General features: G+C 40.4%; 1 protein-coding gene across 4 annotated transcripts in view; it reads right to left on the bottom strand.

Moving 5' to 3' along the window:
• LOC121277398 (dmX-like protein 1) overlaps positions 1–22,023 on the bottom strand; it is a 258,411-nt gene that overhangs the window by 191,203 nt on the left and 45,185 nt on the right. For all 4 annotated transcript variants that reach the window (XM_041186812.1, XM_041186814.1, XM_041186813.1 and 1 more), the window contains exons 3-5: positions 15,781–15,858; positions 9,904–9,979; positions 6,595–6,733 (exon numbers count right to left, since the gene is read on the bottom strand). In XM_041186812.1, the coding sequence (XP_041042746.1) occupies positions 6,595–6,733; positions 9,904–9,979; positions 15,781–15,858 (293 nt within the window). The remainder of the gene's footprint in view (positions 1–6,594; positions 6,734–9,903; positions 9,980–15,780; positions 15,859–22,023) is intronic.

Below are 22,023 nucleotides of genomic sequence, written 5' to 3'. Positions count from 1 at the left end.
TAAATAAAACTATTTTTATGAAATGATGCTCTGGAAATTTTGCTGGCAATTTAGGGATTGAATCCCACAGCTTTGTTCAATATGCTAAGAAACTCTCAATTGGTTACCTGCAGAGTGGCCAACACTGATGAAACAACCTAACAGGCTGAGCCCTGGGATAGGGTCGTTCAGATGGCAGTGTCTTCTGCCCTGCCGCTGAAAAGTTTGCAGGGAATGCAACTCCAATGTCGGCAACCCTGCAGCCATTTAATGTCCCATGGAGCTCTAATTGGCTTGAGAGGAATTATGGGGAATTCACACAGAGGAAGTCCTGCCTCAGAGAGCTGCTGGCCAATCTGACTCTGTAGTCGCAGCAGGGCCACTGGAAGCGGTGGCCACTGCCGACTGCCAGGAGCTCAGGATGAGTTAAATGTGAAGGGTCTCACAGCAGAGATTAGATGGGAGATCCTTGTGGTTGGGGGCAGGGGGGGTTAGGGGGGTGGGGGAGCGCGGAGATGTATCCCCTTCACCCCAAATCAGTAAAGGGTGACCCTGATGGTCCACTTCCACTTTCTCACCTCCACTTTCCTGCCTGAGGCTCAAGCAGGTTAATGAACTGGGCATCCCCCTCCATCCTCATCTCCCCATGCCTGACCACATCCTGCTGGCCTCAAAATTGCAGCTGGATGGGAAGTGGTCACTTCAGAGCTGCAACTGGGGTGATGGTGGACAGGCTGCCCTCGGCCTTGCCCACTCACCCCATAAGATTTCGGACAGGTCAGGGGTGGGCGGATAGGCAGCGGGAAGGGCACATGGTGAATTTTACAGTGCTCCCCCCATCCTGCCTGCAAACCTGCCAGTGGGTCGCATAAAATTCTGCCCTGAAACCAATCAGTTGGAAACGAGCTAGGCTTGATTTTTAATGCAGGTCCAAAATGTTATATAAAACTGCATCAGCAGTACTTTAGCATTCAGCTAGGCTAGATTACTGTGTATCGCTGTTTATTAAGAAGGAGGATGCTGACAAAATACGGGTAGAAGTGGATGTGGTAGAGGTTAATGGGTGAGATGAAAATTGATTGGCAGAATATACTGGAAAGGCTGGCTATGCTTAAGATGGATAAGATGCTGGCTTGCATTCCTGGTTGCTTAAGGAAGTGACTGTGGTGATAGGGGAAGGGGTTCTCTTAATCTTCCCCCAATACCAGGGAGGTTCCAGGTGATTACAGACTGATAAATGTGTCACTCTTGTTCAAGGAAAGGTGCAAGGAAATTCCTAGTAACTACAAGCTGGTCAGCTTAACATCTGTAGTGAGCAATGTTTTAGAAACAATGATCAGGGGACGGAAAAAAATCAGCAGGCAGAGGTTTGAGTTAATTAAGGAGGGCTAGCATGGATTTGTAAAAGGCAGATTGTGCTTAACTAATCTAGCTGAATTTTTTGATAAAGTAAAAGAGAAAGTTGATGAAGAGAATGCAGTGGATGCTGTCTATGTGGATTTTAAGACAGAATTTGATAAAGCACCACATAAAAGGCTGGTTGAAAAAACTAAGGCTCATAGAATAGGAGGATTAGTGTCAGCTTGGATAAAAAATAGGCTGAAGGACAGAAAACAGCAAGTTGTGGTAAATGATCATTTCTCGGGCTGGAAGATGGTGATGTTCCTCAAAGGTCAGTGATACAACCGCTGCCTTTTTTTGATAGATATAAACGAATTGAACATTGGAATACAGAGTAAAATTTCAAAATTTGCCCATGATATCAAACTTGGAAGTGTGACATTAAGTAAGGATTATACCATTTGATTGCAACAGGACCTAGCTAGGTAGCAGAATGGGCACACAAGTGGCAGATGGAATTTAATGGAGAGAAGTGAGAGGTGATGCATTTTGGCATAAGGGATTGAGGGAGGTAATATAAACTTAATGGCACAGTTCTAAATAATGTGCAGGGACAGAGGGACTTACGAGTGTATGTGCATTGATCTTTAAAGGTGGTAGGACATATTGAGAGAGGAAAGCATATGAAATCTTCGGCTTCGTAAAAACAAGTATCAAGGCGAAGAATAACCTGAATAAAGCTCTGATTAGTCCACATCTAGTGTTCAGTTCTGGTCACCACACTGAGAAGGTTGCGAGGGTACTTGAGAGGCTGCAGAAGAGATTTACCAAAATGGTTCCAGGGATGATAGATTTTAGCTACAAGGTTAGGCTGGAGGACACAACAAGGCTGTCAAGAAGTATAGATAGGTTAAGTGAGTAAGTACCAACATGACAGATGGAATATAATGCGGGGAAATGTGACTTTATCCATTTTGTTCATAAGAATGGGAAAACAGAATATGTTTAAAAGGCGCAAAACTTGTAAATGTTGACGTTCAGAAGGCCTTAGGTGTACGTGTACAAGACTCAAAGTTAGATTGCAGGAAGACAAATGACTTGTTGACTTTTATTGCGAGAGGATTTGAGTATAAGAATAAAGAAGTCTTGCAAAAACCATACAGGGCCTTGGTGAGAATGCACCTGAAACACTGCATGCAGTTTTGGTCTCCATATTTCAGGAATGCTAAACTTGAATTGGAAGCTAGATTGGTCCTGGGATGAGTGTGTTGTCCTATGAAGAGATGCTGAGTAAATTGACTCTATATTCTCTGAAGAATGAGAGGGGCTCTCATTGAAGCATACAAGATTCTGAAGGGAATCGATACAGCAAATACAGAGAGGCTGTTTCCTCTGACTGGAGAATCTAGAACATGGCGGCACAGCCTCAGGGTGAGGGTGGCGATTGTTTAAGACTGAGAGGAGAAATTTATTCACTCAAAGGGTTGTAAACCTTTGGAATTCTCTACCCCAGAGGGCATGGATACTCCGTCATTGAATATATTTAAGGCTGAGATAGACAGATTTTTGGTCTCTCAGGGAATTGGTAGATACTGGGAATAGGCAGGAAAGTGTAGTTGAAGCCGAAGATCAGTCATGGTCATATCAAACGGTGGAACAGGTCTGATGAGCCATATGGTCTACTACTGCTCCTTTTTCTTATGTTGTTAAGCTGAGGTTCTTCTCCTTGGAGCAAAGGATGTTGAGGGATATTTGATAAGAGTTATACCAGATTATGACAGGTTTAGATAAGGTAGACAAAGAAAAGCTTTCCCATTAGATTATTATACCAGGGCGAGGAAATGATTTCAGGTTTTTGGCAAGAGATACAGGGAGGATTTGAGGAAGAAATTTTAAAGCAGTGAATGGTAATGATCTGAGACACTGCCTACGAGGATGGTGGAAGCAGAGATAATCAATGATTTCTAAAGGAAATTGGATGGCAGCTTGAGGGAAATAATTTGCAGGATTACAGGACACAGCAGGGGAATGGGCTCCCTGGACTGCTCTACAGAGAGCCTGCATAGACTCAATGAGCCAATGGCCTTCTTCCATGCCTTAATGACTCCAAGAGTCTTAAATCCTCATGGCAGTTGCAGGACTTCCTGTCATCTAATGAATTGCAAACTAAAGTTGAATACTTTTATATCCTGACGTTCCTTTCTTCAAAAAAAATTCTATGATGAAAATACAGGGGTACTGAAACTGAACTGAAATATTCAGCGGTCTGGTGCTTAGTATCCTAAATTAAAATTACATGCTGACAGTAGATCACTCCTGTTAAGTGTGCGTGTACATACACAAGCAAAGAATGAAGAGTTTCATTTAACTAAAATGTTTTGTGATTTAGTTCGCTTTATTACTAATGCAGGATGTAAACATTCTATGAACCTATTCCTTCATGCATTTAATGTCACTTCGACTTTAATAGATCACAGGGCAGTGCAGAGAGGCCCCACGAAGACCAGAAATACATGCTATCTGCACAATTTAATATGTTTGGGCAGCTAAGCATTGTTAGCATTTAGATCCCATTTAACTTGTACAATATACAGTGTGCAGAAGTGTTTCAGGTATCAGAAAGTTATGCACAACAATAAAAGTGACTTACAGGACAAAAACAAAAATGCATTAGATTATACAAAAACTTTTTAAAATAATATATTTAATCAGATTGCTAGTTTTCCAATACATAGCTGCCAATTTTAGTCAACACTTCTGTGAGCCTGGCAATGGAAGTGCAGGGGGGAACTGGACTGAATACCATAATCAAGCTCAGGAAATTAGATGGAAGCATGAGATGGAGACTGAGTTTGTTACTGGGTACAAACCTGACAATATGGCACTGCAAACACCGCTGTGGCAGATCCTATTTTATTTGGTAAATCACTGAACCTTTATGGTTTCATTACTTTGTGGCATAATGTATTTGTGTTTGCACAGTATTGAGATATTTTGTACCAGTTACATTGTACCTTCTGTAAAAACAATTTGGGTTATATCCGATGCTTGAATACAGCATCAAATTCAATACTGTATTTTGATTTTTTTCAAAAGTTAACAAACCTTCATTACATTCAAATAAATACCATGGGAAGAACTGAAGTTGCATAATTTTGCTTTTGTAATTCATTGTATCCAGCACAAATAAATGCAAAGATTCCAAGAAATAATACAACTTTTTAAAAGTCAAAAGAATGCCTCAAGTTTAGCTTCAAAATCTGAACCCTAGTGACATGGTTTCCATTAACACATTTCAAAATTTAAAAGATAATTGCAAAATGCTCTGGAGAACTGCATTTATTCTTCTGAATATTTTAAAGGAAACCCCTCCACTGGGGACATAAATGGAAATCCAGAAAGCAAGGCAGACTTTAAAACTTAAGAATATTGTGCACTAATAAATGTAAAGAAATGAGAACATCTGTAGATCAAGCTATACATCTGCGTATTGACAGTAAAATGGTTGCCAGAGGAGTGGAGGAGTTGATTCAGGGCCAAAGTAGATATTTGTGGAAGCAGAAGACATGGCTGAGGTACTAAGTGAGTTCTTTGCACCAGTGTTTACAAATGATGAGCACTTTGCCAAAGCCATGATAAACAAGGAAGTTATCAGGATATTAGAAGAGATGATAAGGTGGTGCTGGAAAATCTGATGGCACTTAAAATTTATTAGTCACCCAGTCCATGGGATGTTCCTAGAATGCTGAGGGAAGTAAAGGCGGAAATTGAAGAGGTGCTGGCCACGGTCTTCCAATCCTGCTGAGCTACAGTGGTGTTGCCAAAGGATTGGAGAACTGTAACTATTATATCCTTGTCCAAAAAAGGACGGAAGTATAAACCTGACAATTACAGGTCAGTCAGTTTAACATTGGTGGTGAGAAAGCTTTTGCAAACAATAATGGGGAGAAAATTCAAAAAGCATAAACTAATAGGGGTCAGATCATGGTTGACTAAATTGAGTGAGTTTTTTTTAAATGAGGTATTAGAGAGGGTGGATAAGGCCAGTGCAGTTGCTGAAGTATATTTCAGAAGGTATTTGATAAAGACCCCCAAATTAAAGAGGCTTGTGAAGTTGAAGCTCATGCAATACAAAATTAGGTAGGGGGGAAAAAACAGTTATGGTAAATGGTTTTTTTTCAGACTGGAGGAAGGTACACAATGGAGCTTCCCAGGGTTTAGTACTCAGGCCACTGCTGTTTTTTGATATACGCTAATGACTTGGACTTGGGGGCGACAAGACAGAATTTTGAAATTTGCAGATAATACGCAACTTGGAAATGTAGTAAATAATGAGGAAGACAGTGATAGACCTCAAGAGGACATAAACAGGCTTGTGGAATGAATGGGAGTGATGCATTTTGGTAGGAAGAATGAGACAACAATATAAGCTAAATGGTACATTTTAAAGGATGTGCAAGAACTTGAGGGTGCTTGTGCACAAATCTTTGAAGATGGCAGCACAGGTTAACAAAGCAGTTAATAAAGCATATGGGATATCAGGCTTTATAAAGAGAGGTGAAGAGTACGAAGGTCAGAAAATTACTCAAAATCTATATAAAACACAAGACTGGTCTCAGCTTCAGTATTTTAGGAAGGATATGAAGGCTCTGAAGTTGGTGCAGATGAAATTTACTAGAGATGAGGGATTACAGTTTAGGACAGACTAGAGAATTTAGGGATGTTTTCCTTACAGCAGAATAGGCCAAGGGGAGATTTGATACAGGTGTTGAAAATCATGAAGCGTGAAGATAAATTAAATAAAGAGAAATGGTTTCCAATGGCTGAAGGACCAGGAAGCAGGTTTATAATTGGCAAAAGCAGAGGTGACATAAGGAAACATTTTCATTTAAAACAATGAGTCATTGTTCGAGAGCATTCTGCCTGAAGCATTCAAAACAACATTTCAAAAAAAATTGGATAAATAACTTAAAACCAAAAAAAAAATACAGGACCATGAAGAAAGAGCAAGGGATTGGGATTAACTGGACAGCTCTACCAAAAGCCAGCAAAGGCATGATGGGCTGAATAGCCTTCTTCTATGTAGGACTATTCTATGATTCTGTGTAAGCACTGAATGAATCAATAAGGAATCCAAATGTAACTATAAAATTCATTTCCTAAGAATTACTTTACATTTTACAGCTAATAGTGCTTCTCACCAGGTTACAATTTGGAACCAAAATCTTGAAAACTTGTATCCAGTTCATAACAAAAGTTATAATGATCCCTTACTTAGACTCCCAGATGCATCTCCAATCACCAACTTTATTTGGATCTGTCTCATCTGCAGCTTCCTCTTCATTAATATTCATTTCCAGATTTCCATTGGACCAAAGCTGTAAAGAATTGGAACCCGTCAAGAGACGAATTCCTAGAATGGAAAAATGTTTGTTACTTTAATGGCTATTTTACCCTTCAGCCCTCATCAAAGTTGATCTCAGTGCAATCCTGCTGAAAGGTTCAACAAAAAAATTGAAACATACTTGGATTGTTACTATTGGTTTGTCAAAGCATTGTATCACAGAATGGTAATGCAATTTGAATGGTGATGGAATTTGACCAACTGATAACTTAGCATGGGCAAAATTGTCTTGCAAGAGGCTGAGCGCTTGATAGTTTACCAAATGCAATATCCGTGTGCAAAAGACAGGAAGGAATAATGCAAAGGAAGAAAGAAGAAAGAAAGCAAAAGGGAAAAAAATGTACAGGAAAAAAGGAAGAAAATAAACAAAGGGAGAAAGGGACAATAGTAAAGAATGATGAAAGGAAAAATGTTGAAGAGAGAAAAAATGAAGAAAAGAGGAAAAGAGAGGAAGGCTAAATGGGGCAGAGGAAGGAAGCAGAAGGAAATAAGTTAGAAAAGCTGAAAAAGTATAAGGATTCTGTCGATTTTTTGCAGTCAACCTAAATGGGACCCTACCCCATCCACGTCTCTTAATTGATTAGACTGCTTACCTCACATTCACTGCTGGATAAGCAGAACTTTTCTCCAATTAAATATTGGGAAGAACAAAGCCATTGACTTCGGTCCCTGTCACAAACTTCATTCCCCAACCACTGACTGCATCACTCTCCCTGGTAACTGTCTGAGACTTAACCAGAGTACTCACATCCTTGGTCTCATATGTGGCCCCAAGCAATTATTCTGAACACCTATCCACACTGTCACCAAGAGTGTACTTTCACCTCTGTAATGTTGCCCAGCTTCAGCCCCGCCTCAGGTTATATATTGCCAAAGCCCTTATTTTTGCCTTAGTTATCTTTAGACTTGATTATTACAATTTTCTTCTGGCCAATCTCCCATCTTCCATCCTGCAGAAACGTGAACTCACCCAAAACTATGAATTTGTCCAACTCTAGCCTCTTGTACATGCCCGATTTTATCACTCCACCATTGGTCATTCCTCCAGTCTCCTGGGCCCAATGCTCTGGAATTCCTTGTCTATATCTTACCACCTGTCCTTCAGAATCTTGTATGGTTCAATGAGATTACCTCTCATTCTTCTATACTCCATAGCGTATAGACCCTAGTCTGTTAGTCTCTTTTCGGAAGACAACACTCTCATCCCAGGAACCAATCAAGTGAACCTTCACCGTACCAAATTCAAGGCAACTAAATCCTTCTATTGAGATGGATATCTAAAATGTGCATAGTACTCCAGATGTGGTCTCTCACCAAAGCTCCACAAAATTGCAGCAAGACTTCCTTGCCTTGGCACTCTAGTACCCTTGCAAGAAAAGCCAACATGCCATTTGCCTTCCTAATACATTGCTGTATTTCCATACTAACTTTCTGTTCCTCATAAAAGTGCATCTAAGTCGCTCTGAACATCAACATTTAAAAGTTTAGTGCCTTCTAAAAAATATTCTGCTTTTCTATTCTTATTAGCAAAGTGAATAACCTCACACTTAGCCACATCTGCCACCTTGTTGCTCACTCACTTAACCCATCTATACCTCTTTGCAGTCTCTTTCCATCCTCCTCATAGCTTACACTCCAACCTAGTTTTGTATCATTAGTAAACTTGGATGCATTACTCTCAGTTTCTTTGTCTAAGTCATGAGTATAAATTCTAAATAGTGGGGATCCTCAAGGTACTCCACTAGTTAAAACCTGCTAACTTGAAAATGCCCCATTCATCCCTAGTCGTTGCTTCCTTTCTGTTATCCAATCCTCCAACCATGCTAATATATCACCTCCATGAGCCTCCAGCTTGCTGGATATTTTGTCTAGTACTTCAACAAATACCTTTTGGAAATCCAATTATAAAGGCTCTCCTTTCTCGACCATTCGAGTGATAAGCTCAAAAAACTCAAGTAAATATGTCAAACATGACTTCCCTTTCATGAATCATACTATAATTTTCTACATGCTTTCTTTAGACTGCCTTAATAATGGATTCCAACATTTTCCCAATGATTGATATCAGGCTAACAGGTTTGTAGTTACATTTTCTCTCTCCTTCCTTTCTTGAAAAGCAGTGTTATAAATACTAGCTCACAATCCACTGGATCCTTTGAGGAACAAGGTAATTTTGAAAAATCATAATCAGTGCAGGCCATCGGGTCCTGGGGATATGTCAGCTTTTAGCTCCTTAACTCTCTCCAATACTTTTTCTCTGGTGATATTAGTTACTTAAATTTCCATATTCTTATTAACTCCTTGGTTACCCTCTATTTCTTGTAAGTAATTTGTGTATTCTACTGTGAAGACAGACAAAATATTGTTCAATAACAACTCTGAAGAGGAGTCATACGGACTTGAAATGTTAACTGTTTTTCTCTCCAGAGATGCTGTTAGATATGCTGAGTTTGTCCAGCATTTTCTGTTTTTGAATCAGATTTCCAGCATCTGCTGTATTTTGCTTTTATATTAAAATATTGTTCAACTTCTCCTCAATTTCCTCATTCCCCATGATAATTCTTCCTGTCCCTGCCTCCAAGGGACAAACATATGCTTCAGTTCCTCTCCTCTTTTTTCATATACTTGAAGCTCTTACAATCTGTTTTTATATTCTTGGATAGTTTAATTGTTCTATTTATTTCCTTTTCGTGAACTTTTTGGCTTGTTCTAAATGATCTGCCCTCATATCACCCTGTATGGCTCGGTGGCAAATTTTGTTTGCCATGTTCCTGTGAAGCGCCTTAGAATGCTTTATGATGCTATCTAAGCTATTTAAGTGCAAGAAGTAGTTGTTGTTGTCAATTAAGTTTCCTTCTGGTAGGTTAAACTGCTATAAAAATCCAAACCAGATAATCTCCACCTCAAGGCATTAGGCTACCTGTGATGAAAATTTGAATTCAAATTTTTATGACAGTCAGTTAACTTGGAGACAGACTTAACAATAGGAGGAGAAAGGACTCACTGACAACTACTGCCCCAACACCAAAATCAGCAAACGTTATTTTGGACTTGTGACTCGAGAAAATAATCTTATAAATCAGCTGATTGACATTGACTGTAATCTGGTGACTTTTCTAACATTCTAATCATTCAGAAAACAAGCTTTTAATCTAAAATTATTACATATTTTTTCTTACCTTGTGGGTCCCATGCTAAGTTATGTACCACTGACTCCAGTGCAAACTGTCCATTCTTCTGCCATTGATAATTTAGCTGTTGTAAACGGATATAATAAATCAAATATAAAAAGGCTCAATGACTCAAACTGGTTTAAGAGTTGATGGTTAAAACATTTTTTCAACATTAATCAATTTATTTAATAAGAAAAATAATTTAAAGATTGAAATATTGAAAACCTTAAGGCAACTTAAATGTTACGGACAGAGCTGTATTGACCTTACTGGACCCCTCCAATTATTCAATAGGTTACATCTTGGCCGTACTTTGCAATGTTCAACCCACAGCAACTTTCATCAAAACAATTACATATAAATTTGGCAATTATGTCCTGATCTGTGCAACAAAAAAGGAACAGGAAATCTATTAATTAGCTGCCAGAATACATAAAGCACTCTTGGGTTGAGCGCCGCTAATTTGAGAAAAGAATTTCTAAGAGGATGTTGCCTCTGACACTTTATTTTACTTTATCCCATATTAAAAATATACACAAGTTTCATAATACTGAAAATATAACACAAGATGATAATTTACTTGAACATCCAAAGACAAAGCACATAATTTCAAATTGTTACACATTTTCTATCCATAAAAATTGGCAGATTTGATACTTGTAAAAAAATGATTTCACCAACACAAGTGGTACCATCTAAGCATATCTCACATTTCTCCCTTGCCTCCAGATAAAATTAAATCAGCTAGAAAATATAACTAATCTTCAGTCAAACGTTTACAAATGCAAATTAGAAATATTGCACATGGAATTTACAACAGTTACTGCAATTCAATTCACACATTGGATGTAGAGGCATAATGGTATTGTCACTGGACCAGTAATCCAGAGACCTAGGGTGATGCTCTGGGGACCTGAGTTTGAATCCCACCACACATATTATGAAATTTGAATTCAATAAAAATCTCCAATTAAAAAGTCTAATGGTAACCATGAAACCACTGTCGATTGTTTAAAAACCCACGTGGTTCACTAATGCCCCCGGGAAAGGGAAACCTGCGGTACTTACCTCGTCTGGTCTATATGTGACTCCAGACCCACAGTAATGCAGTTGACATTTAGAATGCCTCTGAAATGGCCTAGCAAGCCACTCAATTGTAATAAACCGCTAAAAAGCCTAAAAGGGATAAAACCAGACAGACGACCCGGCATCACAAGGCACCAGAAACAATACGGACAAACTCAGCCCTGTCAAGCCTGCAAAGTCCTCCTTAATAACTTCAGGGGGCTAATGCCAAAATTGGGAGAACTGTCTCTCAGACTGACAATCATAAACACAGAATCATGCCTTACAGAAAATGGCCCAGACACCACCATCATCATCCCTGGGTAAGTTCTGTTCTACCAGCAGCTGGAGCTGGCCGAGTCCTAGAGGACATAGTTGCTAGACTGGGTCTGTGACAGGTGGTGAGGGAACCAACAGGAGAAAAATATGTCCTTGACCGCATCTTCACCAACCTGCCTGCCGCAGATGCGTCTGTCCATGATAGTATCGGTAGGAGTGACCATCGCACAGTCCTTATGGAGACGCAGTCCGATCTTCACATTAAGGATACCCTCCATTGTGTTGTGTAGAACTACCATTGTGCTAAATGGGATAGATTGTGAAAAGACATAACTCAAGACTGGGCAACCATGAGGTGCTGTGGGCATCAGGAGCAACAGAATTGCACTCAACCACAATCTATAACCTCATAGTTCGGCATATCCCCCACTCTACCATTATCACCAAGCCATGGGATTGATCCTGGTTCAATGAAAAGTGCAGGGGGCCATGCCAGGGCCAGCACCAGGTATACCTTAAAAAAAATGAGGTGTCAACCTGTTGAAGCTACAACACGGGACTACTTGCATGCCAAACAGCTAATGCAGCAAGCGATAGACATAGCTAAGCAATTCCCCAATCAACAGATCAGATCTAAGCTCTGCAGTCCTGTCACATCCAACCGTGAATGATGGGGGACAATTAAACAACTCACTGTGGAGGAGGCTCCACAAATATCCCCACCCTCAATGATTGGGTGGGGGGCAACTTATCAGTGCAAAAGGTAAGGCTGAAGCACTTGCAGCAGTCTTCAGCCAGAAGTGCCAAGTGGATGATCCATCTCAGCCTCATCTGGAGGTTCCCAACGTCACAATACCAGTCCAGCCAATTCGATTCACTTCACGTGATATCAAGAAACAGCTAAGGGGTCTGGATAAGGCCGGACAATATTCCGGTAATAGTACTGAAGATTTGTGCTTCAGATCTTGCCGCGCCCCGAGCCAAGCTGTTCCAGTACAGTTACAACACTAGCATCTACTCAGCAATGTGGGAAATTGCCCAGCTATGTCCTGTACACAAGCAAGACAAATCTAACCATGCGAATTACCACCCCATCAGTCTACTCTCAATCATCAGTAAAGTGATGGAAGGGGTCATCAACAGTGCAATCAAGCAGCACTTGCTTAGCAATAACCTGTTCACTGACACTCGGTTTGGGTTTCGCCAGGACCTTTCTGCTCCTTACCTCATTCCAGCTTTCATTCAAGCATGAATAAAATGAACTGAACTCCCAATGTGAGGTGAGAGTGATTGCCCATGACATCAAGGCAGCATTTGACCAAGTGTGACATCAAGCAGCCCTAGCAAAACTGGGCTCAATGGGAATCAGGGGTAAAACGCTCCACTGGTTGAAGTCATCCCTAGCACAAAGGGAGATGGTTGTGGTTGTTCAAGGTCAATCATTGCAGTTCCAGAACATCACTGTAGCAGTTCCTCAGGATAGTGTTCTAGCCCCAACCATCTTCAGCTGCTTCATCAGTAACCTTCACACCATCATAAGGTCAGAAGTGGTGATGTTTGCTGATGATTGCACAACGTCCAGCACCATTCGTGACTCCTCAGACATTGACGCAGTCCACAGCCAGAGACCTGGACAATATCCAGGCTTGGGCTGACAAGTGGCAAGTAACATTTTTGCCATTGCTTGGCACTTGTGTGGCCATCTCCAACAAGACAGAATCTATTGCCCCATGTCATTCAGTGGCATTACCATTGCTGAATCTCCCATTAACAACCTTCTGGGGGTTATCATTGACGAGAAACTGAACTGGACTAGCCATATAAATACTGTCACAACAGGAACAGGTCAGAGGCTAGGAATCCTGCGGTGAGTAACGCATCTCCTGATTCCCCAAATCCTGTCCACCATCTACAAGGCACAAATCAGGAATATGATGGAATATTTTTCACTTGCCTGGATGAGTGCGGTTCCACCAACACTCACGAAGTTTGTCACCATCCAGGACAAAGCAACTCACTTGATTGGCATCCCACCCACAAACATTCACTCCCTCCACCACCAACACACAATGGCAGCGATGTGTACTATCTACAAGGTGCACTGCACTAACTCACCAAGGCTTCTTAGAGAGCACCTTCCAAAACCACGACCACTACCATCTAGAAGAACAAGGGAAGCAGACGCATGGGAACACCACTACCTGGGAGTTTCCCGCCAAGCCACTCACTATCCTGACTTGGAAATATGCTGCCGTTTCTTCATTGTCACTGGGTCAAAACCTGGAACTCCCTCCCTAACAACACTGTGGGCATACCTACACCACATGGACTACAGCAGTTCAAGAAAGTAGCACGCCACCAGCTTCTCAAGGGCAATTGCAGATCGGCAATAAATGTTGGCCTGGCCAGTGAAACCCACATCCCATGAATGAATTTTAAAAATCTGCAGTGTGATCTGTGCATGAAAAAACTACACATACGTATGTGCACTGTAATAACCACAAATATTCACATTAAATAGTGACAGCATGCTTCAATGCAAAGCAGCATAGATACCCAAATAAACTGTAATTCCTCATTACAAATTAAGTGCAACATTCTTCACAGGTTTGTACAAGAACAATATTGAAATTACATGACGGGGTAAATTCACATTTCAGAATACTGCTGGTTGGAAAATCAGGTTCACAATACTGTAATTCTATCCCTAAACTAAGCCTTTGAGTGTCATTCGCTATTGGAAGTGCAGGATTAATAAATTTCCTCTTGCATGTATAAGAATTCTAGACAATCTCAATTCCAGGTAATCTCAAAGGACAGTCAACATTTCCTAACTTTCTAGTTTAATATTTTGTCCATCAAAATTTCTGATACAGTTGCTTCAGGTCATTAGATCATGAAATATCATGTAGAAGACAGTATGATGTGTCAACAATCTCATTTGATTTTTTAATGATGTGTTGAATGACATCATAGGAATTGGATCTGGGGTATTTGTCTGAAGATGCTATTGTACTCCTGCAGATAACAAATCTTATGTGCTGCATAAATTTTCAACCATGGGCTAAGCATTAAGGCATGCTGGTACCCCCACATGCATTTTAATTGCTTTGAACAGCTGAAGAGAAGATCCCAAATGGTACCGACTGCAAGTGCTAGCTGACCCAACAGTTATTTTTTTTTTTTTCAGTACCTGGGCATCCTGGTGAATGCAAATTTAATCTTGGACACGATCCTCCTCAGCTACACCAAGGAGGTACTTTTGGCTTTTCTCCAGTGACATCCAAGTCACAATGCAGGTTAATCTTTTAATGTACTACAAATATCCAACAGTTCTTTTTCACAATTTAGAACTCTCAGGCACGAAATGAAGAGCTTCCTTCAAGCTATATGCTATGATTAACCTAAGAATTGATATTTGTGGCAAAAATGAATAGTTGCAGAGTTTCACTGGAGTATCAAACTCAAGGTGCACACACCAGTTTGTCGAGGCCCCACGCAAAGGAACCTAGCTTAACGAGTTGGTCATGTGTGAGCCTGATGAGTGAGCCTGGTATGTTGCACTGGATATAGATATCCACAACTTAAACATGATTCAAGCTTCCCTACGTAGGTCTTTTCACCATACTAAAAGTAGATTTTCAGCCTATAGTCTGTGAGGAAATTCTAACACTTAGGGCAATAGTATTATATGCAAATATTAAAGCATACAATTGTTGGTACCTCGTCTGAATATACATCTTGTTTGCATTGAAGCAAATAGCTCCTGGAAGCATCATTCAGTGGGATATTGTAGCCAAGGGGTTCGCAGTGCACAATGCTATGCTGAGTTGTACTGCTAATAATGCTGAAGAGCTGTTATAGTTCATGTCTACCTAGTGAGAACGCAAAACCTTACTCATCTGTTGTCTACTCAATTGGAATCAAGATGGCTCCAAGCTAACACACGTAGCAATGGAAAATTGGAAAACAAGCCAACCTCTTTAGCAGACTTGGTAACCAAATACATGAGATAGGCATTTCCACAGTACTGCAGTGTAGTGATGATTAACCGGCCAGCTTCACTCATTAATGGAATCTGGAGTGACAGAAATTTATTGAGGGCTAGAGTTCTTCCACTTTTCTCCAGATAGTCCCACACACTAAAGCCCTAATCTTTAGTATGGCCCCAGCTGGATGAGCAGTAGGAAGTATTGACTGGCATTTTTAGAAACTTCTGCTGTACCCGACTAAACTCTGGTTCTGCAAATCTGTATCAAAGCTCTCTGGAATTAAGTAACTGGGATTAAAAAAAAGAGAATGCGCACCTCATAAATGGACAATCGGAAACCCTACCAGAGGGTGTAAATCTCAGTAATTTGGGAAGTCAAACATGAGTCTCAACCTGTGTAAAACATTTGCTGACCAAAAGAAACCAACTCAAAAAAAAAAAACCCCTGCCAAATAGATTCTAATAACAATTTTGAGATAAAAGCATACCAAAATCCAAGACCAATCTTCTCACTGTTAAAAATAAAAACACAGGTTGTCTCCACTTACTGTAGAACGCTTAGTTTTCAGATTTAAAAGGGAGGTGGGCTCAAAAATGCAGATCAAATTTCCATATGATGCTGCAATCTGTGGAGGAAACACATTTAAACAGTGATAATGAGTTACTAATTCCCACAATTACAAGATCACCATTTATCAGACCACAGGACTGAACTGAATAAAGGTCAAATACATCATCTTTGTTTCAAACAGCATGCTGTGGCCTTGATGTCTCCAAGAGATTAAGTGATGCCTGTTTCCAGGTTCACTCATTGAAAAAATGTTGGTCACGCATGTCTCTCTTTTTTCCCACCCATTCCACAATTTTACAATTGTATTGCCCATACTCCATAACAAATTTTAGATAATGCAATTGCACATGGATGTTCTGGGATAAAAGGTTCCAAACATTAGTTATACAGGCAATCAACATCAATGCAGAAAGCAAAAGATCTCTAAACATCCACAACACAACTGCAGAAATGACAAAATTGATGCAACTTGTATTGGTGTACAAGAGAGTCAGGTGTGTTTTATAGGACTCGAAACGTCAACTCTTTTCTTCTCCGCCGATGCTGCCAGACCTGCTGAGTTTTTCCAGGTAATTCTGTTTTTGTTTTGTGTTTTATAGGTTGTTTATCCTTAAAATTATTTCAAAAGCTAACTTCAATCTCCCTTTCTGCTTCCTCCCAATAATCACTAAAAGTCTTGTACTGTAAATGTACTGAAGCTGTAGAAGATTGATTAAAGTGTATAACCAGAATTGAGGTTATGTAAATATGTAACTGCAACAATTCCCACATCCTCCAACGATGCAAACATTTTCAGCCAAGTATGAATGTATCAATAGCAATAAAGAATAACTGGGTCTCTGTGGTTCATCTCGTTGAGTGTGCTTTTATATAGTCTTACATCTCCAAGTACTTCATGTATAATGAATTCCTTCTGAACTTAGAAAGTATCGTAGGAAGAGGACAATGGATTAAGGGTGATTGAGCAGTGGACCAGAGTGTTGCACATGGAATGGTCCCTTTGGAATGCTAAAAGGGGAGGACAAGAGAAGATGTATTTGGTGGTGGCATCATGTTGGAGGTGGCAGAAACATGAAGATGATCAGTTGAATGCAGAAGCTATTGGGGCAGAAGATGAAGAGAAAGGGAACTCTATCATGGTTCTGGGAGGGAGGGGAAGCAGTGAGAGCAGAAGTGCGGGAAATGGGTGTGATGTGGTTGAGGCCCTGTCAAAATAGTTGAGTGGAGGGGGGTGCAGGTTGGCAGGTCAACTCTGATTGGTCAAGGTATTACCATGGTAAGAAAGTAAGTTGTGAAGAGGACATAAGGAGGTGACAAAATGATAAGGATAGGTTAAGTGAGTGGGCAAAGATTTGACAAATGGAGTATAATGTGGGAAAACATGGAATCGTCCATTTTGGCAGGAATAAAAAAAGAGAAGCATTTTTTTCTTAAACTATTCTTTCATAGGATGTGGGCTTCACTGGCTGGGCTAGCGTGTAATGACCTAGTTGCCCTTGAGAAAGTGGTGGTGAGCTGCCTTCTTGAACCGTTTGAGTCCATGTGGTATAGGTACACCCACAGTGCTGTTAGGGAGGGAGTTCCAGGATTCTGAACCAGCAACAGTGAAGGAATGGCAAGATATTTCCAAGTCAGGACGGTGAGTGACTTGGAGGGGACTTCCAGGTGGTGGCGTTTCCTTGCATCTGCTGCCCTTGTTTTCCCAGATGGTAGTGGTCGTGGGCTTTGAAGGTGCTGTCTAAGGAGCCTAAGTGGTGAGAGATTGCGGGGCTTCCAGGTGCATAGAGATCTGGGAGTCCCAGTGCATGAATCACAAAAGGCTAGTGTGCAAATACAGTAAGTAATTAAGAAAGCTAATAGAATGTTATCATTTATTGCGAGGGGAATTGAATACAAAAATAGGGAGGTTATGCTTAAGTTGTACAGGGCACTAGCGAGACCACATTTGGAGTACAGTGTACAATACTGGTCACCTTATTTAAGAAAGGATGTAAATGTGTTGGAAGCAGTTCAGAGAAGGCTCATTAGTCTAATACCCAAAAGAGGTGGGCTATCTTATGAGGAAAGGTTGGATAAACTTGGCTTGTATCCGCTGAAGTTTAGAAGAATAAAAGGCCACTCGATTGAAACATAGGAGATCCTGAGAGGCTTTGACAGGGTGGATGTGGAGAGGATGCTTTCTTTTTTAGAAAAATCTGGAACCCGGGGTCACTGTTTAAAAATAAGAGGTTGCCCATTTAAAACAGAGGTGAGGCGAAATTTATTTTCACTTAAAAAGTTGAGGTTTTGGAACTTTGATTCCACCAGTCTTCCAGGAAGAGTGTCTTTGAATATTTTTAAGGCAGAGGTGGATAGATTCTTGGTAAGCAAGAGATGATCAGTTATTGGCAGTAGGTGGGATGCGGATTTCAGGCTACTATCAGATCAGCCATGATCTTATTAAATGTCGGAGCAGGCTCGAGAGGCAGAATGGCCTACTCCTGCTCCTTGTCCATATGCAATGCACCAAGGATCTATTGTCCACAATGCCTTTGTTTAATTCAAAAAAAGGTGCAATGCCCGGACAAATTCCTTTTGTCTGTAGAGGCCAGGTCCCTGCATTTGAATATATGTAGCTTCAAGCAAGCTAAGTGAGCTACATTACGAGTCAGACCGATAATCTTAAATTGGTTGTTATTGTAATGCTTGGTACACTTGGAACTGTTCAGCAAGTGCTGCCCAATCACAAAATCACAACATTAGACGTTGTGTTGAGTTTTGCAAACATAGGCTGGTTGAGTAAAGTTAGCACTCTGCCTGTTGTGAACAGCTGAAGGGATGTGCTGCTTGATATGATCCACCAGTTGCTGGGGCGTATGGCCCACTTACCTAGTATTGCATCGGAACTGAAATTCATATATCACATTGCTCACTTATGTATTAGGCAGGTGGTCTTTTTGGCTTGACAGCATCATCCTGTTTGTGCAAAATAGCACTTACGTTGCTACTGCGCAATAACAGCATGAAGCAACTATCGTTGCCTGTTGCTCAAATTTTTGAGATATTTTACCCTTCCAGGGTAATTTGAGGTAGGCTGGGCATTTTTCAAGTCTATCTTTCTCACCACATTGAAATTGGTTCTTGTTCTACTACAGTGAAGGGAGCTAGCTGTTTGGTGAGTATCTGGTAAGTTGGTAAGTGCTATTCTATCCCTAAGGTTTAAAATAGTACATAATTTGGTGGTAAAGTTAATAAAATATAGAAGGAAATAACATTAAATAAGTGATTAGTACAACACAGTTTCCTACCTTTGTGTCAACTGCAAATTTAGCTACCATGTCTTCACTCCCCTCATCTAAGTCGTTGATGTAAATTGTAAAAAGTTAAACAGACTGTGATAGAAAGGGACAGAGAGTAGAATTCTAAGAGTAAATCAGCAGATAAGGCTGGACACGACAAAAATAACAAAGGGACAAAACTAAAGGCTGTGTATCTAAATGCACATAGCACTCAAAACAAAACAGATGAACTGATAGCACAAATAGAAATAAGTACAATTTGATAGACATTAGAGAGACATGGCTACAGGATGACATAGATTGGGACCTGAATATTGAAAGGTACGTGACATTTAGGAAGGACAAGAAGTTAGGAAAAGGTGGAGGGATGGCTCTGTTAATTAATGATCAACACATTATAGAGGGGTGACCTAAGTTCAGGGAGCCAGGATGTAGAAGTAGTTTGGGTTGAGATGAGGAATGATAAAGGCAAGAAGTCACTAATGGAAGTGGTGTACATGCCTCCTAAGTGTAACTACACAGTATGACAGAGTATAAAAGAAGAGATAATGGGAGCTTGCCAGAAAGGTACAGCAATAATCATGGGGGGTTATAATCTACATGCAGACTGGAAAAATCAGTTGGGCAAAGGTAGCGTAGATGAAGAATTCGGGGTAATTTCTTAGACCCGCATGTTCTGGAGCCAACCAGAGAGCAGACTATACTAGACCTGGTATTGAGCAACGAGATAGAATTAATTGATAACCTCATAGCGAACGCACCCTGAGGTAGCAGCGATCATAATATAATTGAATTTTACATTCATTCTGAAGGAGAGACGAGTGTGTCCAAGACTAGTATTTTAAACTTAAATAAGAGCAATTATAAGGGCATGAAAGCAGTGCAAAGTGAACTGGCAAATGAGGTTAAGGGATATGTCATAGAAGTTCAGTGGCAGACATTCAAAGGGATATTTCAGAATACACAGAATAGATACTTTCCAATGAGAAAGAAAAGTCCCAAGCGGAGGGCCCGCCATCTGTGGTTAATTAATAAAGTTAAAGACAGTATCAAACTTAAAGAAAAAGCATATAATTACGCAAAGATAGGTGGCAGGTCAGAAGATTGGAAAGAATCTAAAGTACAGCAAAGAATGACAAAAACATCAATAGGAACAGAAAAATTAGAGTATGAGAGAAAACTAGCTAGTAATATAAAGACTGACAGTAAGAGTTTCTATAGATACTTAATTAAGAAAAGAGTTAACAAAGTGGGCATTGGTCCTATAGAAAGTGTATCATGGTAATTGATAATGGAAAATAGGGAGATGGCAGACGAAGTAAACAGGTATTTTGCTTCTGTCTTCACTATATAGAACACAAGTAACATCCCAGAAATAGTTGTAAATCAGAAAATGGAAGAGAGGGAGGAACTCGGGAAAATTACAATCACCAGGGAAGTGGTACTGAGCAAATTGTTGGGGCTGAGAGCTGACAAATCCCCAGATCCAGATGGATTTCGTCCTAAGGCCTTGAAAGAAGTGACTAGTGAGATAGTTGATGTACTGGTTTTAATTTTCCAAAATTCCTTAGATTCGGGGAAGGTTCCGTTAGATTTTGAATAAAGGAGTCATATTTGCTATTTTCCAAAGGGAGGGAGACAGAAAGCAGGAAACTATAGGGCAATTAGCCTAACATCTGTCATGGGGAAAATGTTAGATGTTACTATTAAAGATGTTACAGCAGGGCACTTAGAAAAATTCAAGGCAATCAGGCAGAGTCAACATGGTTTTCTAAAAGGGAAATCATGTTTAACCAAATTATCGGAGTTCTTTGAAGGAGTCACATGTGCTGTGGATAAGAACCAGTGGATGTACTGTACTTCGGTTTCCAGAAGGCATTTGATAAAGTACCACATCCAAGGCTATTGCAGAAAACAAAAGCTCATGGTGTAGAGGGGTAACATATTGGCATGGATAGAAAATTGATTAGCTAACAGGAAACCATTGGCATAAATGGGTCTTTTTCTGGCTGGCAGGATGTGACACATGGTATGCCACAGGGATTGGTTGGCAAGTGGACTCTGATTAGTAGAAGCGTTGCCATGGAGAATGCACCAGGGAACTGCCAAGCTTTTAAATTCAAACCAGGCAGGTCGACTCTGACGATTCCCAATGGCAATATCTTGACCAATGAACCAGGGGATGGCTATACCCAAAGCTTTTATTTAGTTTGAGAAGGTGCAATGCATGGGTATGCTCCTTCTGTCTGTGAAGAAAACGGGCCCTGAGTGTGAATATAGGTGTAAGTCAGCCACATTGCAAGCCCAGCTGATAATCTTAAATTGGTTGTCAGTGTAATTCTTAGCATAATCAGGATAGTTTAACAAGTGCCTTCCAATGCGGAATGACATCCAATGTTGGACACTATGTTTTGAGTTTTGCAAGCATGGGCTGGTTGGGTACAGTCTGTGCTTTGCCTGTTGCCAACAGCTGAAGGGATGTACCGTTTGATACGATTTGCCAGTTGTTGCTATGTACAGCCTATACACCTGACATCACACTGGCACTGAAATTCATATACCACATTAATCATTTGTGTGATAGCAGAACATCTTTTAGTCTTAATGGCAGCATACTGTTAGTGGAGAATACCACTTGTGTTGCTATTGCATAACCTGAAACAGCTAGCTTCCCTTGTTAAAATTTTGAGACATCATAAACTTCCAGGGTAATCTGTGGTAGACTGGGCACTTTTTGGGTCTGAAATGGTTGGCCTCAGGCCCAGTCATGAGTTTGCACAATATACAGTAAGCAATGATCTGATAAGGGCAGCCATTATCCTTACACATCTTAAATGGACTCCATCCTGCACTCAAATTCATCTTTGAAATGGAGCAGTCAAATGAACTCCTTTGCCACGATGTGCTAGTTGAGAAATCTGCCAATGGATTCTTGACTACTG

This window comes from Carcharodon carcharias, chromosome 4 (assembly GCF_017639515.1).
Source record: "Carcharodon carcharias isolate sCarCar2 chromosome 4, sCarCar2.pri, whole genome shotgun sequence".
NCBI lineage: Eukaryota > Metazoa > Chordata > Chondrichthyes > Lamniformes > Lamnidae > Carcharodon > Carcharodon carcharias.
The sequence above is the reverse complement of the archived record's forward strand: the minus strand, read 5'-3'. Positions and strand labels throughout refer to the sequence as shown.